This window comes from Schistocerca gregaria, chromosome X (genome assembly GCF_023897955.1).
Source record: "Schistocerca gregaria isolate iqSchGreg1 chromosome X, iqSchGreg1.2, whole genome shotgun sequence".
NCBI classification, from domain to species: domain Eukaryota; kingdom Metazoa; phylum Arthropoda; class Insecta; order Orthoptera; family Acrididae; genus Schistocerca; species Schistocerca gregaria.
Genome location: NC_064931.1, coordinates 38251786 through 38271137, shown reverse-complemented (window position 1 = coordinate 38271137; position 19352 = coordinate 38251786). Strand labels below are relative to the sequence as shown.

Sequence of the window (19352 nt, the reverse complement as noted above, 5' to 3'; positions counted from 1 at the left end):
CAACTGAGCATGCTATTCAATTTAACTGCAAAATCGCTCTACTTTTATCAAAGTCCTTGTGCCCTTTAATGAAGGGTGATTTAATGAAAGTGTACTTCACAGTTGCAATCGAACACGCAGAGCAGTTCTGAGTGTTGCCATTATCAAACATGACAATTGTGCATCCAACTCGTGGCAGATGACATTCACAACCACCTCGGAAAAATCTTTGTGGAGCGTTTGTTGCACATTCTATACAATTCTATGATAGTGTAGACACCATAGGCACACAGATGGATGTGATATTGTTAGCAGTATTGAATAAAATCTCACAAAGGTAGGTTTATTGTGGAATTTATTAGTTTGTGTGTCTACAGACAGAGTGCGAGTCAAGTTGGGAAATAAATCAGGATCCATGGTGCAACTGAATGAGAAAATGATAATGCTTTCAGTACCCAATTTGCACTGGTTTACGGCTTGAAGTAACTGATCTCCGAAGTGACAGGGAATATAATGACAGTTTAGATTTCTTCAAACATTTCCCTCTGTTGCTCACAGGCCTACACTCAACAGTGCATGTTTGGTATGAGTTTGTGATGTAGAGGAACTATGGCTTAAGTTTAAAAGAGCAGTAGACCACACACTGGATAGGTATGTATCCAGTAAAACGCTTTATGATGGGAGGGACACTTCATAATAACAATCACAAAGCAGAGGGCTATACACAGAGAGATGTCGAATGAAACTCATTTGGCTATCAAGAGAGCAATGCGTGAAGCTTCCAGTGACTACCATAGCAGAATACTGTTTAAATATCTTTCACAAAATCTAAACAAATTCTGGTCAATGCACTTAGTGGCAACAAAGTTAGAGTCCTGTGACTCACAGATGAGACAGGAACTGAAACTGGGGGTAGCAAAGCAAAATCAGAAATGCGGAACTGCCATTTTCAAATGTTTCTTTACTAACAAAAATCCAATTTAATTCCTGTATGATTGAAAAGATGAGTGAAACATTAGTGTGAGCAGCAGAGAGAGACAGCTGAAATCATTAAAACTGAACAAAGCTCCAGGGCCCGATGGAATCCCTGTCAAATTCTACACTGAATTCGCAGCTGAGTTAGCCCATCTTAACTATAACCTACCATAGGTTCCTCAAACAAAAAGCTGTGCCCAGCAGTTTGAAGAGTGCACAGATCACACCTATCTACAAGAAGGGCATTTGTTGTAGAACCTTAGAACACATTCAGAGCTAAAATGTAATGAGGTATCTTGACTAGAATGACCTCCTAAAATGCCAACCAGCATGGGTTCTGAAATCACAGATCATGTTAAACCAAACTCACACTTTTCTCAGACATAATGAAAGCTATGGACCAAGGCTATCAAGTAGATGCAGTATTCCTCGACTCCCAACAAGCATCTGACTCAATACAACATCAACACTTATTATCAAAAGTATGGTCATATGGAGGTATCAAGCAAAATTTGTGACTGGATCAAGAATTTTTTGGTAGGGAGGATGTAATAAGTTATTTTGGGTAGAGATTTATGGACATGTAAAGTAATTTCGGGAGTGCCCCAGGGTAGTGCGTTGGGAGTCTTGCCGTTCATGTTATATGTTAATGAGCTTGCAGACCATGTTAACATGTAACCTCAGGCTTTTCATAGATGATGCAGTTATCTATAATGAAGTACTGAGTGAAAGATGCTTTGCAAATTCCTGTCAGATCTTGATAAGATTTCAAAGTGGGCAAAGATTGGTAACTTGCTGTAATTGAAATATAAAACTGTGCAATTCACACAAAATTAAAAAAAAGTAGTATCCTGTGACTGTAACATCAATGAGTCACAGCTGGAACAAGTCAACTTTTAAAACAACCTGGGTGTAACAATCTGTAGGAATATGAACAAGAACAATCACATAGTTTTATCCATATGCAAAGCAGGTGGCAGATCACGATTCACTGGTAGAATACTAGGCAATGCAACCTGTTTACAAAGGAGACTGCATACAAAACACTTGGGCGACCCATCCTAGAATATTGCTGTAGTATGTAGGACCCATATCGAACAGGAGTAACAAGAGATACTGAATGGATACAAAGAAGGGCAGCATGAATAGTCAATGGTTTCTTCGCCTCATGGGAGGGTGCCACGAAGATGCTGAAAGAATTGAACTGGCAGATGCTTGAAGATAGACACAAACCATTGCATTAAAACACACTTAGAAAGTTTCTAGTACCAACTTTAAGCTATAAATCTAGAATACACTACAAATGTTTATGTATCGCTCCCATAGGGACTGTGAAGACAATCAGACTAATTGCAGCATGTACAGAGGCATAAGCAATCATTCTTCCCATAATCAATACATGAGTGGAATAGCAGAAAGCCCTAATAATTGGTAAATGGGATATATCCTCTGCAATACTTCCCAGTGATTTGTAGAGTACATTCATAGATTGGGAGGCAATGGCTAGCTTCAGACCAGCATCTATTGCACTTTTTCTCGTAGCATGCAGTTCTGTGGCTATTTAGATGATATTTTAATTTTATTTTATTACTATGGTACTGCAGGTCACCGTTTTGAATTTGCTTTGGTGGTACTAGTAAACAAAATCACTCTTTCTATTTACATTTATTTGTAATGATAAGCATATTTAATCTCTGAAACAAAATATATGACATGACACTAGAGGGCCTGGCACAATAAATAATTCTGACAGCTTTTTTCCTGGAGTGTTGGTGATGTTTTTATGTTTGCTTACGTTGTTGCAACCTGTTTTTCTGTTGCATGGTTTAAGCTTTATGAGAATAATGAAAAAATGCATCTTAACACATACACATCTTTACAGTGTTCACTAATCATGTTAATGACAAATATGTTTTTAGACTGCTCACATACCTAATACAGTCCACATGCATTTTCAATCTCAAATTGCCCTGGATTAGGAGTCCCAAGAATCCTTTTTTAACATTTCCTATACATAATTCAAGATTAAACTTTTAAAAAATCCATTATTATAGTCTCTGTAGCTTTCATGAAATACCGGTCTACTTCAATAGTCATATTTCTTTCATACAATAGATGTATTGCCTTCATACAATACTTACTCAATTTTGGAAAAACTGTATTTTATGCCATTTCTCTTCACTGTTAATATGAAGTGTGCTGTACTGTTATTTCTAAATCTGACAGAATAAATGTCAATAGCTTTCATCTGAAAGGAACACAGTTGAGAAATGAGCACTAGCGTACATCCATTATTGTCTGATGCTTCAGGATGCCAGTGCTTTTTGTACAGTCGCTACCAACATTACCGATCCCACAATAGCAATAACTATGCGTACTGTGACACAACTGTAGGTAAGATAGTGAAAGTCATGTTAAGGTGTTAGGCATCTAGTCTCAAAAATATGTGATGAAGCAATTTTTTCTCAGTTTCTCCTGGTGAACTTCAATCAACCAGAACAAATCAGACAGAGGAACTTAAGTGAAGAGAGAGAGAGACCACATCAAAACTTACTGGAATATAAGTCGTTCACACACTTCATGGTCACAGCCTGACTGGGAATTTCATTCTGTAACTGGCCAACATTTGTGTGACTGAGTCTAATACTATATCTCTATGTTCTGTGATAAACTTCTTGGGGAAACCTTTTGATGATGCAACTTTATCTGTGCTAGGGAAAGATTTAAATTTTGCACCAACTTGCAAGCATTTGCCATTGCTTAATTTTAATAGTCCTGTTAAACAGGCTGTTTTCAAACTACCTCTTGATGTTTCAGAGGATTTTAGGAGGGAGGCATATTGTGTGTTGACTGGGGCATGTAGACCCAAAAGCAATACAACAGCAGGTGACAGTGTTGCTTTACATTACTTTGAGTTGATCTGGATCCTGTGGACAAAGGTAATGCTACCATCATTTTGGACAAGCACAATTACATTTATAAGATGCAGTGTTTACTGTCTGATTCAGTGTATCACAGGATTGGTGCTGACCCCATGTAAAGTACTGAGAGGAAGACTAGCACCGTCTTAAAGAAAAGTTCCTTATCACAGGAGACTATCAAGAGTCTATCTTATTGTGCTGTTCCAACTAGGTGTACACAGCCTCCCAGATGTTCACATGGAAGGGGTTCCTCCTCAGCTGACTGTAGCATTTGTGCTCCAACGTACTGTGTACCAGAACACCTTGCTACTCTGTTGAGCCCTGCAGTGTGTCAGTGTGAGCACCACATTAAGAACTTTGAATATTTCATATGTTGATTAGAGGGAATGGGTTTGAATGATATTCTGATTTGATGTAGTCTTCCTCTTCATTTTTGTTCCTTTGTCTGATTTGTTATGGTTAATGAGGTTAGGTTTGATGCTGAATTAATAAACCTATTTTGACATGTGTTGACTTCCACTCACTTTTTATTCAATGACCAATATTATGAGCAGACAGATGGAGTTGCGATGGGAAGCCTGTTGTCACCTACTGTTGCCAACTTGTTTATGGAAGACTTTGAGGAACGTGCCTTGGAGTTGGTGGCTTTCAACCCTGCGAGTTTTTTCAGATATGTATATGATAAGTTTTGTTGTTTGACTCATGGCACTGAGAATTTGAGCAACTTTTTAGAACATCTGAATTCAATCCACACGAATACTTTTTTCATAATGCAGGTGGAAAAGGATGGCTGTCTTCTCTTCCTTGATATGTTGGTCATGAGGAATGTTTATGGTATGTTGGGACATGCCATTTGTAGGAAGCCTAATCACACTGACTTACCTGCAGGCTAATAGTTGTCACCAACCAGTTCAACAGGAAGGTCATATTTTGCTGAAATACGATGTAAAGTGTGTTTTCCGACCACCTGCTAAGATCAGGTTTCTTTTAGGTTCCATAAAGGATGATCTTGGTTTGTATAAGGTGGGTTTCTACTGCATTCCCTGCAGTTGTGGCATGTCATATATTGGTCAGACTATCATGGCGTTGGAGGACCAGTGCACTGACCATAAGCAGCACACACAAGCTTACAACAGCTAAGCAAAGACGCCATTGCAGAACATTGTCTTGGCACCAATCATCTTATGGACTATAACACCATGGAGATTACGGCATGTGCTTCCAGTTATTGGGATGAGTTAGTAAGGAAGCGGTTGAAATTAAATTAGCACATAACCTTATAAATAGAGATGGTCATCTTTGTTTAAATTTTGCATGGAATCTTGCTCTCGCCCCCTTGTAAATGTCATCTTTGGTTTTAGATGGTGCTAGTTTTTACATCACTTCTACGTGTTATCTTTCTGTAGTTTCTCTGAAAACCAAGTTTTTAAATTCCCTTATACAGCACTTACTTGCTGCAGTTATGATTGAAAATGGCAAGGTGTGTTCTTGTCGAAATATTGGCAGCTGTCGATGTCACCCACCTGCATCCCTGTCAGTATTTGAATTTGTTAATGTTAGCTATGAAGAATGTGGTACGACAGTCATTTGTTGTCATTTGGAGAGAGAAGTTTGATCACAGGTCGCACTTGAAGGATGTGCGCACAGCGAGCAGAGATGCCAGCTCAGCTAGACAGCAGGAAGGAAGACAGCGGTGAGGGAGTGGTCAGCAGCAGATTGCTCCATATGGATCTTTCAGTTTCAAATGGCTGGCAGTCACGTGACATCATGTGGGTTTACCCCGTTCCAGCACACTGCTTTAATACAATGCTTTATCCACTTCGTGTTTGCATGTAATCAACACAAATTAGTACAACGACGTACAATACGGCAAATGAAAGGAGTTGAGACTAGTCAGTTGACACACTGATATGATTTATATAAATTTTATATCAAAATATATTAATTAAACAAAGCTGCAGTATATGAAATTTACTGAATAATTTATAACATTTGAACCAATGCAGGTATAGTGCAGAGTGGGTGGTCATTTCAAAAGTTTCATTGAAATGCAATTACTGACATACTTGTCTAATTTGCAGCATTAATATTTCACTGGTAAAACACAAATTTTATTAATTTGTTGCTAATAATTAATTAAAATAAATAATACGAGACAGTACACAAACAGCAAGGCACTGTATGATAGCAGGTGTCATTATACACATTTCAACATCATTAGTTTGTCATATTTGTAATTATTATGACATGTTGTCTTCGTTTATTAATAAATTTTTGCATAATTTTGCCCATATCTGTTCAACCTTTGTATATATATGTAAATTATGATCAGCGTGTCTGAAAGAGCACTTCAGATCCAGATGGAAAGTCGTACCTTATAAAGAACTGTAATGTTATTTAGTGGCACAAATTAACAAAAACTATTTTCACACTCCGCAAAGATAATAGCAAAACATTAAAACATTAATCCGGGGCAAACCATTGCAGCTACAAATTTGTGTAATATATGTTTTCTGATGAGAATTTGAGTGCACATATAATGTGTGCAAACAGAATTAAGATTGCTCTTCTATGTAACAAGTTATGCAGAGAAGTGGTGATCAGTGAAAAGCAGTTGTGTGACATAGCTTGGGGAGTTTCGGGTCGAAGGTATTTAAGCGGAGCGGAAACAAAGGTTCAGGACAGAGTTCTGTGTGCCTCTGCTGATGCGGGACCTGTGTTGCTCAATGTGACACTTTGGCGATAATTTTGGAGTGCCTGAAATTAGTCAAATCCCTCGTGTGTGAACAAAGGGAAGAAAAATCTGCACTTAGGATATTTTTGGTGTGGAACACAGTAGGGACTTGTGTTTTTCAAGCGCTATGTCTTTTAGTGATTGTTTTTGTACACAAATGGGACTTTTGCTGCAAAATTGTATATGTGTGACTGTTTCTATTCAAGTGCTGTGTCACTTAGCTGCTGAAGCGCTACTATGTGTGACTGTTTATTTTTGAGCATTCCAAACAACCTTTTTAGGATCCCAATGGGACTTAGTTTCTGGTACAATCAGGTTGGAATTTAATTGTTTTCACCACATTTAAGTGAGTGACTCAAACAGTGCCTCTGAACTTTAACTGTGTTGAAACCAGTCAGGACTTTAAATATTTTGTGGCATCCGACACTTAGGAATTCGCCCTAGTGTCAAGTGAAATCTAAATCATCAGGATTAGGCTAAGTTTTAGCGAACTGATCGATTTGCTGATTATCAATCAATGTTCTTCAGTATTCAACAACTTTTATTAAAATTTACAGCATGTTCAGTATTGCTATTGAGGGGCTTCAGCAATAATTAAAATGGCACATAACTGTTTGGAAGTTACCACCAGTGAACTTAACACATGTATTCGATCTGTCATTTGACTTTGGCCTCCTAAACTGTACCCTGGTTAACATTTGTACTTGTCAGTCAACACACTGAGAGTATGTTATTTATGCATTTTAGTAAGTGTTAAGCACACGTGTCTGGCAGTAGAAAGAGTAAGAAATTATCCCCGAGTTAGATGACAATAGCCAGCAAGCAGAAGCATTTGCAGCCCCATTCCAGTCCACAAACTGTTGCAACAAGGACTCTGCCAAGAGCTTAGCTATATTTTCAAGTCTCGTTTGCTCGCCTATCGATTCCCACTCAATGATTCCATTACACAGTGACCTGTTACCTTTACTTCTTTTAGGCAGTCATTACTTTTGTGTGTCACTTCTTTCGTACGACTGCTCGATATTTAACACATTTAGTGCCAACACTGCATAAGGCAGGTGGAGCTCACGTCTTCCACTCTCCATAACATCCTCAGCAAGTAATCAGAGAAATGTTTGACAAATATTAAGTACCTTTGCAATTTGTCTTCTTCAGTGTCAGATACTCATTGATCATGGCCATAAAAGTTTTACGTGCCAGCTAAAAGCATGCTGTGTCTCGATTGGGCAATTCTGACACTGCCCCAAGGAATGAGGACACCTGTGGCTGCCCACAATTGCATCCTCGAGCAGGAGCAGATGGTGTAGGCTGCAGCAGGACAGTAAATAAAGAAGTGTGGTTGAAGCGTTCACCCCGAATGTGCCTATACAAATGTTGGTTACAAAATGTTACTGCAAATTTTGTCTCTCACAAAAGTCTCAGGGGATGATTTCCACACTTGGTGCATTAGTACACAGTTCCACACCCATGCATTAGCTATAGTTTTTGAATTAATATTCATGAGTACAGTTTATGGTAGGGAACAAAAATTAGGTGGTTATTATAACAAAATCAGTTCTCCACAACACAGTTCAATCACTCTTTATTGGTGTTGTCCTTTTCTTTCACACAATGAAATTAGCACTGGTGAGGCGGTTTACAGTTTTACTTTATTATTAAAGTGACTCCTAGCCCCCAATAGCAGTAATATGTGCTACTATATACGAAAATTACTGTAGCAATTCACATAATTCGTACCCACACAAATAATCGAATACTTCCAGTTCACCAATTATATGCTTGCACACTTGCACTAATATATATTACTCTTTGTTGAAATAAAATGGTGAGAAAAAAAAATTTTAAGACAACCCCATGGGCCACCGTGGGGCTCGATCGCCACCCACCCTCCAAAATGACTGACCAACGACTGACCCCTGGTCAAGATGGCCACTCACTCATATAGGCTCGGATGTCCACCCGCCTGGTTATTTAAGTACCAATCTCACCAGTTAAGGTTACAAATTTTGATACATACCTCCCTCGACAGAAATAAGTACACCATCAGAACCGCACTAAAAGGGTATCTTATTTACTATGTTACATTAATTTCTGGGATTATTCTATCGCCTGTAAATCAAGTTTTAGTTTTTGCAAAATTTCACCACTTAGTGCAAATTTATTTGTTGACATCTGTGCTGAAAAGTTTTAACACAGAACTGCATATAGCACTGTTTTTAGACGTAATCTATAGCGATCTACACACTGCGTTACTCAAAATCTTCATATCTATATTAATTAATTATTTATTTATTATAGATATGAAGATTTTGAGCAGTGCAGTGTGTAGATCGCTATAGATTACGTCTAAAAACGCAGTGCTTGGCGGTAAGTGCCCTCATCGCCTTTGGGGCGCAGCCCACTTCCCCTACTGTAGGAGGAGGGCGGGGTGTCCACCTTTTCTTCTTGTGGGGTCACCTCTTCGTGTGTGGTGGCTCCTTTCCGCTGCTTCCATGTCTTCAGATAGTCGCAGCTGTGCGAATTTGCGGCGTGCGAGGCGCCGCAATTTACGCACGTTACCGCGGTACTTCTTGGTTTGTTGCAGTTTCATGAGTCGTGCGGTTCTCCACACTTAACACACGCAACCACACCGTCGCATTCCCTGGCTGTGTGTCCCTAGTTTTGACATTTATTGCACTGTAATTGTGCCACAGTCTTCTTCTTCTTCTTCTTCTTCTTCTTCTTCTTGCCGCAACCATTGCTCCCGTCTACATTTAGCAGGAGTTCAACAGCAGCAGCAATCTTGCCTCTTCCTCTATACCTACATCACGGCATGGCATTGGGCTAGTGGCATTGGCATGCGCGAACGACGGTAATGAAGTGAGCCACAGTGAGTCAAGCAGTGGAGTGGCTGACCCCTGGCCAAGGTGGTTGCTCACTTATATAGGCTCAGTTGTCCACCCGCCTGGTTATTTAAGTACCAATCTCACCAGTTAAGGTTACAAATTTTGATACATACATCCCTCGACAGAAATAAGTACACCATCGGAACCGCACTAAAAGGTTCATCTTATTTACTGTGTTACATTAATTTCTAGGATTATTCTATCGCCCGTAAATCAAGTTTTTAGTTTTTGCAAAATTTTACCACTTAGCGCAAATTTATTTGTTGACATCTGTGCCGCAAATTTTTAACACAGAACTGTATATAGCACCATTTTTAGACGCAATCTATAGCGATCTATACACTACACTGCTCAAAATCTTCATATCTTTAATAATTAATTAATTAATTAATTAAGGGTGATAAATGTTAATAATAATTTGCAAACAATGAAAACTATTGCTAGTATAACTTAACTAGTTTAGAATACGGATGATGCCACCCAAAATATTATATAGTGCCGTTCTTTACCTCATGAATTTTCTATAGAATTTTATAAACAATTTTCCCTCAAACTTTGTTTATTGCTCTTTACGGGCTTAATTATTTATGAATCTTAACATATGACCTCGGCACTCGATCCGCTATTATGAAACATTTTTAACGAGTGCTCACTCATCCCTGTAAGTTGTTATTTACTATTTTTATTAATCTTTCGGTATTCGTGATATTAACCAATTTTGAGGTTACTATAACTTTTGCGTCTCGTGACTTGAAATAAAGATCAATCTTTCAGAAGGTGCATATTGCTGACCACAATCCACTGCTGCATTGCTCTTCATCATAAGTTACATAGTTTTCGTGTAAAATTGCAAAAAACCAAACAATGCCCCAGCTACAGGCCACATGGCCGCCCGGCAGAGACCATCCCACAAACCATTGCAAATCTTGCGCGGGCACGCCACGCGCTTCTGCGAATCGCACACCATGTTGTGTGCTCGCTCTCCACAAAGCAATCCTTGCATACTAGAAATATTCATCTAGTATCGGGGGGTTTGTACCAGTCACAATACCCCCACTTGCTAGTGCATGCACACAGTAAATGCAGTAAGGGAAAAAAAAGGTGACCAACCAGTCCTAGAATGTTAACAGTTTACTTGGCAATCTAGTCGGCAGTGGCATCACCCTAAACTAAGTAAAATTCCCTATGTATTTTGTGCCCCACAAAAAGAAATTTGCAACATATCTGCAAATAACCCCAATCCAAAATATATTATTTCTTTAACTATGATTCCAAATTCATGTCTTCAATGTGTGTGCATGTGTGTAGTACAACAGGCCTGGCAAAGCAAAACAAACACAACCAAATCTAACAAAATCACAATAATTTCGATATTATGCACACCACACTGTTTCTAATCAATCTATTCACTTTGGAACACACATCATTTATCAATTTGTTTCACAAGCACTATCACTTCTCACTACCTAAAATGTCTTCCAGGGATGCCCCCAGACTAGATGTAGGGTCACAGCTCTCTACTGTCGCGCTATTTCCTGTCCTCCGACTAGCCAGTTCATGGAGCACTACCAGGGAACACACAAAATTCCCAATGAAAATCTCATATACACAGAAGTTTCCCCGTTTACCATAGAGTGGTCCAGCCTCGACCCATTTTCATGCAATCCAGAGCTGACACAGCTAAGACAGAATTTCAGGGCAAACAATCACTAAGAAACAGGCTAGATCAACAGCTGGGTAGTTGTGCCCAACAATCTGTTCCCTACTAGATTAGAAATGCCCACATGTCCCTGAGGCAGTACTGCTTGGCGACAAAGCCTCCATAATCAAAATGATACTGATAATGTGGCAGCAATCAAACAGACTTTAAATTATATCTGGCTGTTGTCATGGCTTGACAGCAGAAACTAAAAAAACCTTTACTTTATAATTACAGACCATGAATTAAATTCCAGGGTTTGGCAAAGTTTCCTAATAAAAGACTTAATCTACTTTTAAAAAAATCTCTATTAAAAATCACCTATACACTTTGTTAAAATATCCTCCATTCATATCATCTAGCCCAGACTGAGATTACAAGCAGCAAAATGAACTAATTTTAATTTTACAATCGCCACACTGTGTTGCTTGCCCTAATATTCAGTCCACCAACTTTACCCCCACGCACCAAAGGAAGATTGGTGTGTGTATATACAGAACCCAGTGTAAAATATGTTCAAGTTAACAATTACGACCCCAAATTTCTCAAACAACATAAAACCTTGTGCTCGACTCCCCCATGCACTAAATATTAAGCAGATTATATATATAAGCCCAACAGTTATTCAGACACAACAGTACATAATTTTTACTTCTCCAGAAATTCTTATTAGGGTCATGAGGCTTCACCATGAGTATATATTCAAAATTTACCACTCTCCCAGGTCTCTCTGAGAACACACCTTCATCCTCTACCAGTGAGTCATACAGTTCTCCCCTCTCACTTTCACCAATACCCTCTGTCTCATAGACCTTCCTTTTCATCTCCTCCTCAATCCCTACTTCATCCAACATGCACTGGACCATGTGCAAGCTTGCCACTATATCATCACCTGTTGCATTTACAAGTTTTGTCTCCTTCATACATCATCCAACATTCAATTCCAATATCTGTCCCCCCACAGTTAATGTTTGCCCCATATTTATTTAAAAAATCTGTACCCAGAACTATATTTATACTTAAATTTTGAATCACCAGGAATGGGTGACTAAACAACTCTCCACCAATGTTTACATCTGACACAGCCTCCTTCCTCACTGGCTTGCTGTGATTACCAGTAGCATTTTTTTTTTTTTTTTTTTTTTTTTAAATTCTAACCCTTCTGACCGGGAATCCTACCATTTTGTCATTCCTGATATAATTGTAGACACCCTCTGTTATCCCACTGAGTGTACTACCTGTGCCCACCACGGCTTCTTCACTGACTTTACCTATCTGAACTTTAACTATTGGTTGAACCTTCTTAAAATTTTTATGCTTCAGCTCTACTTCTGCTCAAAGATCCTCCTCCACTTCATTACCACAGTACTTTTCCGTAGTGCATACCTGCCTCCCCCCCACCAATTGAATGATTCTATTTCATTATCCCCTTCAAATATTATTTCAAAAGCATCTTTGTGTTGTTTATTTTCTAAGACCAACCATCCTAATTTTCTGGCAAAACTAAACTTCTCCTTCTCCCATACCTTTGGTCCCAACTTCTGTATATTCTTAGAAAAATCCACCCAATCACTTGCATCAGAATCACATTCACTCTTCCCCATCCAACCAGTATTCCATTCAGCCTCTCCCATACACCCATACTGCTCATCCCTCATACACTACTTAATTATTCACCTTTTCAACTTCATCTCCCTCGTCACACACTAATTTTCCACAATCTGTAACCCTGCAGTTATCCTCCACAGCACATCCTACCTTTTCATTTATCAAATCCCCCCTTAAACCATCAAATTCCTTATCCCTACCAAATATTTTCTTGAGTACATCATAATATGCCTCATCCTCAACATTTAACTGCTTTAAAATGTTCACATAATTGAATTTCCCTACTGTCCAATTTTCTGGAGTGTATTTTTGCAACCATTTGGCCTTGCTACCCAATCATTTAAGTTCAATTCAGATTCCCCCTTAGTTCTCCACTGTTCATCATTCTTAATTTGCTGTTTAACCCCATGCATGTAAACACTAGCACAATTTGTTTCATCATGTTTCATGGATTCAGATAAATCTTTCCCCACCAAAACATCACTTGCATTACCATCCTGCACATTACAAACACTTCCACCAGACATCTCAGAACTAGCCCCTCCTGGCTGCTCACAGCTAACCTCACAAGTTTCACGATACACTCTCATGCATATTCATCTATCACTACATCAACAATATGCACTATGGCCCCAAAATCATTACCATCATCTACAAAACCATTAGTTTCAGGCACCTTGGCCCTCTCAGAATTAACATTATCATCCACTGTATCCGCTTCCATTACACACAACTCAACAAATTTCTTACTATTACTTTCACACACACTTTGGTCATCACAACAGCCATCTATACCTTCAGACAGTGCCTTAGTCCCTGACCTGTTGGTAATGCTGGCCAAACCAATACTATCTTTCTCAGCATTCACATCCCTAAACTCTTTACAAAAAAACATTCTCAGCATTGATTTCTTCCATTTGGGCTTTTAAACCCCTACCATTCTTCCTCTTAAACGTTCTCCTTTTGCCATGCTCCATGCACCAGCTCCCCAATACATTTTCACCATTTAAAATGGCCTCCACACAACAAATTCTTTCCTCTCTCTTACTTCTATAATTATTGTCATACCCCTTTTAGAATAACCACCCCTAGTCTGATTGTAATTATTATCGGTCCATCTCTTGGCCCCAATTTTTTGCAACTTCTTTTGTCCCAAAGTGGACCCCATGTGAGAAAACTCTTAGTTTAAAGGATGCTGTCCCTGTAGTGTGCTGCTGTTCTGTCACCCTCTTCCAGGTCCATTTCCCAACATTGGCCTTGGTTCATTTGCCATATCACTGCCCCTAAAATCCCTTTGACTGTGGCTCTCTTCATTACATCTTCCCCCATTTCCTCTCCAATGCTCATTTATATTTCTGTCCCAATGATGGCTCTGATGATTATCTTCCCAATTCATGTTTCTTCTCTCCCCCAGACCCCTATGGTTATTCCCTGGATTGTTTCCCTCTGAGCCAGGCCTATAGCACATAGCCTGCTCCATCCTCTCAACAAAGTCGAATAACTTTGCCACAGAATAAGTGGGGCAATGTATGAGTTCCCATTGTAACTCCTCAGGTAGCCTCCTCCTTAAAGTAGATATTTCTGTTACCACACCTAAAGGCTGATCCACATGTACTAATTTATTCAACTCTTCCTGGCAAAATTCCCTCATAGTTTGTCTGCCTCCCCTGTACACAGGTCAATTCAAAAACTCATTTTGCAACCTACACTGCTTATTTTTACTCCAGTATTTGTCTAGAAACATTCGTTTGAATATTTCAAATGAATTTAACATACCCTTAAATTTGTTAGCCCATGTCTCAGCTGAACCACACAGCATTGTCTTTACAAATTTTACTTTTGCCTCATCTGGCATCCCAGGCAGAAAACAGTCCTTGGAACTGGCCAAAAAATCCACAGCATGATATCTGTTTTCACCTGAAAATGTCTTTTCACTAGGTGCCTGCATTACTGGACACCCAGCATGACCCGAAAAGTTATACAGTTCTATCTGGGTAATTTTGTCATTTACCTTTGAGGTGACAGTTGCCATTTCCTTTATGAGATCATCAGCTGTGCTGTCTAATTTATTTATCAGCACAGCTTTTGTCTTATCATTGCTAGCCACTATTTTCGCATTCACTTCAGCCAAAGAATGCCTTGTTGCCTCTTCTCTGTCATCACACATCTGCCTTCCCGAATCAATTTCGGCCCTCACCTCAGTCTCAACTGCTTCAACCTTGGAATGCCAGCTCTCTCATTTTTTTTTCTAATCTATTATCTAATTCAGTCACGATTTCTTGTTTCATTGACCCCAACTGACTATTTATTTCGCCCACATTAGTCTTCAGAGAACTTAATTCGGAATTTACTGAACTTAATTTAGTTCCAAAATTAGTGTCTAGACCATGTAATTTATTATCGATATCAGTTTTAATTGAACCTATTTGGCTACTCATATTTTGGAGAAGAGCAGTTAATTCTTTAGACATTACAGGGATACTGATTTCCTCCGCTCTCTGAGGACTTTGCGGTTCACCACCACTCCCTGACGACCCGCAATAATTAAGCGATTTTTTAATTTCGTGCTCAATTGTCCTGGCTAGCACAAGAATTGGAGGAAAAAAAAAAAAAAAAAAAAAAAAAAAAAAAAAAAAAAAAAAAAAAAAGGAATTGCGCCCGCTGTGATCGCTTATCTTTCTGGAGAGGCTACATCGGTCCCAGCATTGCTGAAGAGTCTGCATTGCGGAGCATAGTCATGGCCGCACGTTGCAAGTCCGCTAGACAGTCCATCACCCGGTCGAGAATCTGCCGCACCTGCACTCTGCTGGCGCTGGCTCCAGGTCCGCTGGTACTCAGCTCGATCTGCGCTGCATGGCATTTCAAACGGCAACAGTAGGCGCTCACACGATTAACCGAAACACACGTTTCGAGGAATGTTCATGCTTCACTTAGTTCCCCTAGCCTTCAGGCCTAGTTGCCTAGCACACTAGTATCCTGGACGAGCCCCCAATTACGAAGGGGTGGTAAATAAAGAAGTGTTGTTGAAGCATTCACCAGAATGTGCATATACAAATGTTGGTTACAAAATGTTATTGCAAATTTTGGCTCTCACGAAAGTCTCAGAGAATGATTTCCACACTTGGTGCATTAGTACACTGTTTACTGGCACTGTCCTTTTCTATCACACAATGAAATTAGCTCTAGTGAGATGGTTTACAATTTTACTTTAACAATAATTTGACTCCGAGCCCCCAACAGCAGTAATGTGGGCTTCTATAAACGGAAATTACTCTATCAATTCAAACAGAACCACAAGTTCCACTATCCTCTTTGTACTAACAGTTTTCACGCGAATTCACAGATCACCACATGTTCACGTACGACGATGTATACCTCTTACTTTGCACTCACACAAATAATCGTAGCACTTCCATTTCACTAATTATATGCTTGCACACTTGCACTATTAAACAATACTCCTTGTCAAAATAAATCGCCACGAAAAAGAATTCTCAAACAACCACACAGGCCACCCTCAAGTGGGGCTCGCTCGACACCCACCCTCCAAAACCACTGACGAGCGACTGACCCCCGGCCGCTGTCGCTATATTGACAGGCCTGCCTCGGCCCGAGGTGTAGAAGTTTAAATGTGACTAAGCTGCTGTTGCTATTCTTCTTCTTCTTCTTCTTCTTCTTCTTCCTGCCACAACCGTTGCTCCCGACTACGTTTAGCAGGAGTTCAACAGCAGCAGCAATCTTGCCTCTTCCTCCATTCCTACATCACGGCATGGCATTGGGCTAGTGGCATTGGCATGCGCGAACGACGGTAATGAAGTGAGCCACAGTGAGTCAAGCAGTGGAGTGGCTGACCCCTGGCCAAGGTGGTTGCTCACTTATATAGGCTCAGTTGTCCACCCGCCTGGTTATTTAAGTACCAATCTCACCAGTTAAGGTTACAAATTTTGATACATACATCCCTCGACAGAAATAAGTACACCATCGGAACCGCACTAAAAGGTTCATCTTATTTACTGTGTTACATTAATTTCTAGGATTATTCTATCGCCCGTAAATCAAGTTTTTAGTTTTTGCAAAATTTTACCACTTAGCGCAAATTTATTTGTTGACATCTGTAGCGCAAATTTTTAACACAGAACTGTATATAGCACCATTTTTAGACGTAATCTATAGCGATCTACACACTGCACTGCTCAAAATCTTCATATCTATAATACTTAATTAATTATGTGCAATAAATGTTAATAATAATTTGCAAACAATGAAAACTATTGCTAGTATAACTTAACTAGTTTAGAATACGGATGATGCCACCCAAAATATTATATAGTGCCGTTCTTTACCTCATGAATTTTCTATAGAATTTTATAAACAATTTTCCCTCAAACTTTGTTTATTGCTCTTTACGGGCTTAATTATTTATGAATCTTAACATATGACCTCGGCACTCGATCCGCTATTATGAAACATTTTTAACGAGTGCTCGCTCATCCCTGTAAGTTGTTATTTACTATTTTTATTAATCTTTCAGTATTCGTGATATTAACCAATTTTGAGGTTACTATAACTTTTGCGTCTCGTGACTTAATCCACTGCTGCATTGCTCTTCATGGTAAGTTACATAGTTTTCGTGTAATGCGCAAGAAACCAAACAATGCCCCAAGCTACAGGCCACGTGGCCGCCCGGCAGAGACCATCCCACCAACCATTGCAAATCCTGCGCGGGCACGCCACGTGCTTCCGCGAATTGTGCACCATGTAGTGTGCTCGCCCCTCACAAAGCAATCCTTGCATACTAGAAATATTCGTCTAGTAACGGGGGTTTCCACCGTCACAAGGCTACCCACCAGACAGTAGTTTTGCATGCATTCAGTGCACAAATAATCTGGTCAGCCATCCCTGCCTAAAGCGCACACCCGCATGCGTGCGACTGTGGAGACTACAACCCAGCAGTGAGACTACTCACATCTCAACCCTTTTAATTTCTTACTCTAGACTGTCATTTTTTTCCTTTGTTATGATGATAAGAAACAAACTGTCAGACAAGCAGCCGTCTCTACTATTTGAACACATTCTACTACACTGAGATGAAGGGTCCAGTGCTGTTTGAAGCAGTTGAGGGACTGTACTGAAACTGAATGCAAGAATTTTTTTCCTTAACATTAATGGTGTATTTTGATTTAAACCCATTTTGTATACGTAACCCGTCGAACAAATTCTGAATATGCAATGCATATCACATCAAGACACTTAATAAGCTGACTGCTTTGGTTTTTTCCTTTTTTTAAAATTTGCAGCTGTATCTTGTTGACATAACAAAAATGTGATGCAGAATTGAAAAGTAAAGATTACAATTGGAAATTATCACAGACTTACATGTATGCGTCTTGCTTCTTCAGAAAACCATTCAATAAATGAATTACCATACAACACTTCATTTAGAGCTTCTTTCAATGGCTTTCCTGACTCTGCTGTAATAATCTTGGCTAGTTCTTCTTTATTGTTATCAACAACTTGGTACCATTTTCGAAGGAGGGAAGACCTTTCCTAAAGACAGAAAACACTTTTTATAACACCAGATTATTATTATTATTATTATTATTATTATTATTATTTCTTTCTTATCTCAGACGTTATGTCTGGTCAAAAGTGGAAAGTGACGCGGACCTTGATCAAGCATGACTTCCTTTTAACTGTACGGTATATGTTATATTGCATTTAGGAACTTTCGGGTAATTGAACCTTTATCAATAATTACGGATTTCTGTAGTTTTATATATAAGTTTGGGTGTAGCTGTATTGCATTGACGTACTGGTGGATATTGTGTGGTATGACTCCTGTAGTTGATAGTATAATTGGTATAATGCCAACTTTATCCTGATGCTACATATCCTTGACTTCCTCAGCCAGTTGGATGTATTTTTCAATTTTTTCTCCTGTTTTCTTTTGTATATTTGTTGTATTGGGTATGGATATTTCGATTAGTTGTGTTAATTTCTTCTTTTTATTGGTGAGTATGATGTCAGGTTTGTTATGTGGCATTGTTTTATCTGTTATAATGGTTCTGTTCCAGTATAATTTGTATTCATCATTCTCCAGTACATTTTGTGGTGCATACTTGTATGTGGGAACGTGTTGTTTTATAAGTTTATGTTGTAAGGCAAGCTGCTGACGTATTATTTTTGCTACATTGTCATGTCTTCTGGGGTATTCTGCATTTGCTAGTATTGTACATCTGCTTGTGATGTGATCTACTGTTTCTATTTGTTGTTTGCAAAGTCTGCATTTATCTGTTGTGGTATTTCGATCTTTAATAATATGGTTGCTGTAATATATGGTGTTTATTGTTTGATCCTGTATTGCAATCATGAATCCTTCCGTCTCACCGTATATATTGTCTTTTCTTAGCCATGTGTTGGATGTGTCTTGATCGATGTGTGGCTGTGTTAGATGATACAGGTGCTTGCCATGTAGTGTTTTCTTTTTCCAATTTACTTTCCTCGTATCTGTTGATGTTATGTGTTCTAATGGGTTGTAGAAGTGGTTATGA

At 39.1% G+C, this 19352-nt stretch overlaps 1 protein-coding gene across 2 annotated transcripts in view; it reads right to left on the bottom strand.

Moving 5' to 3' along the window:
• Positions 1 to 19352, bottom strand: part of LOC126298809 (succinate-semialdehyde dehydrogenase, mitochondrial) — a 205110-nt gene that overhangs the window by 113605 nt on the left and 72153 nt on the right. For both annotated transcript variants that reach the window (XM_049990273.1, XM_049990274.1), the window contains exon 3: positions 18178 to 18348. In XM_049990273.1, coding sequence (XP_049846230.1) covers positions 18178 to 18348 — 171 coding nt within the window. The remainder of the gene's footprint in view (positions 1 to 18177; positions 18349 to 19352) is intronic.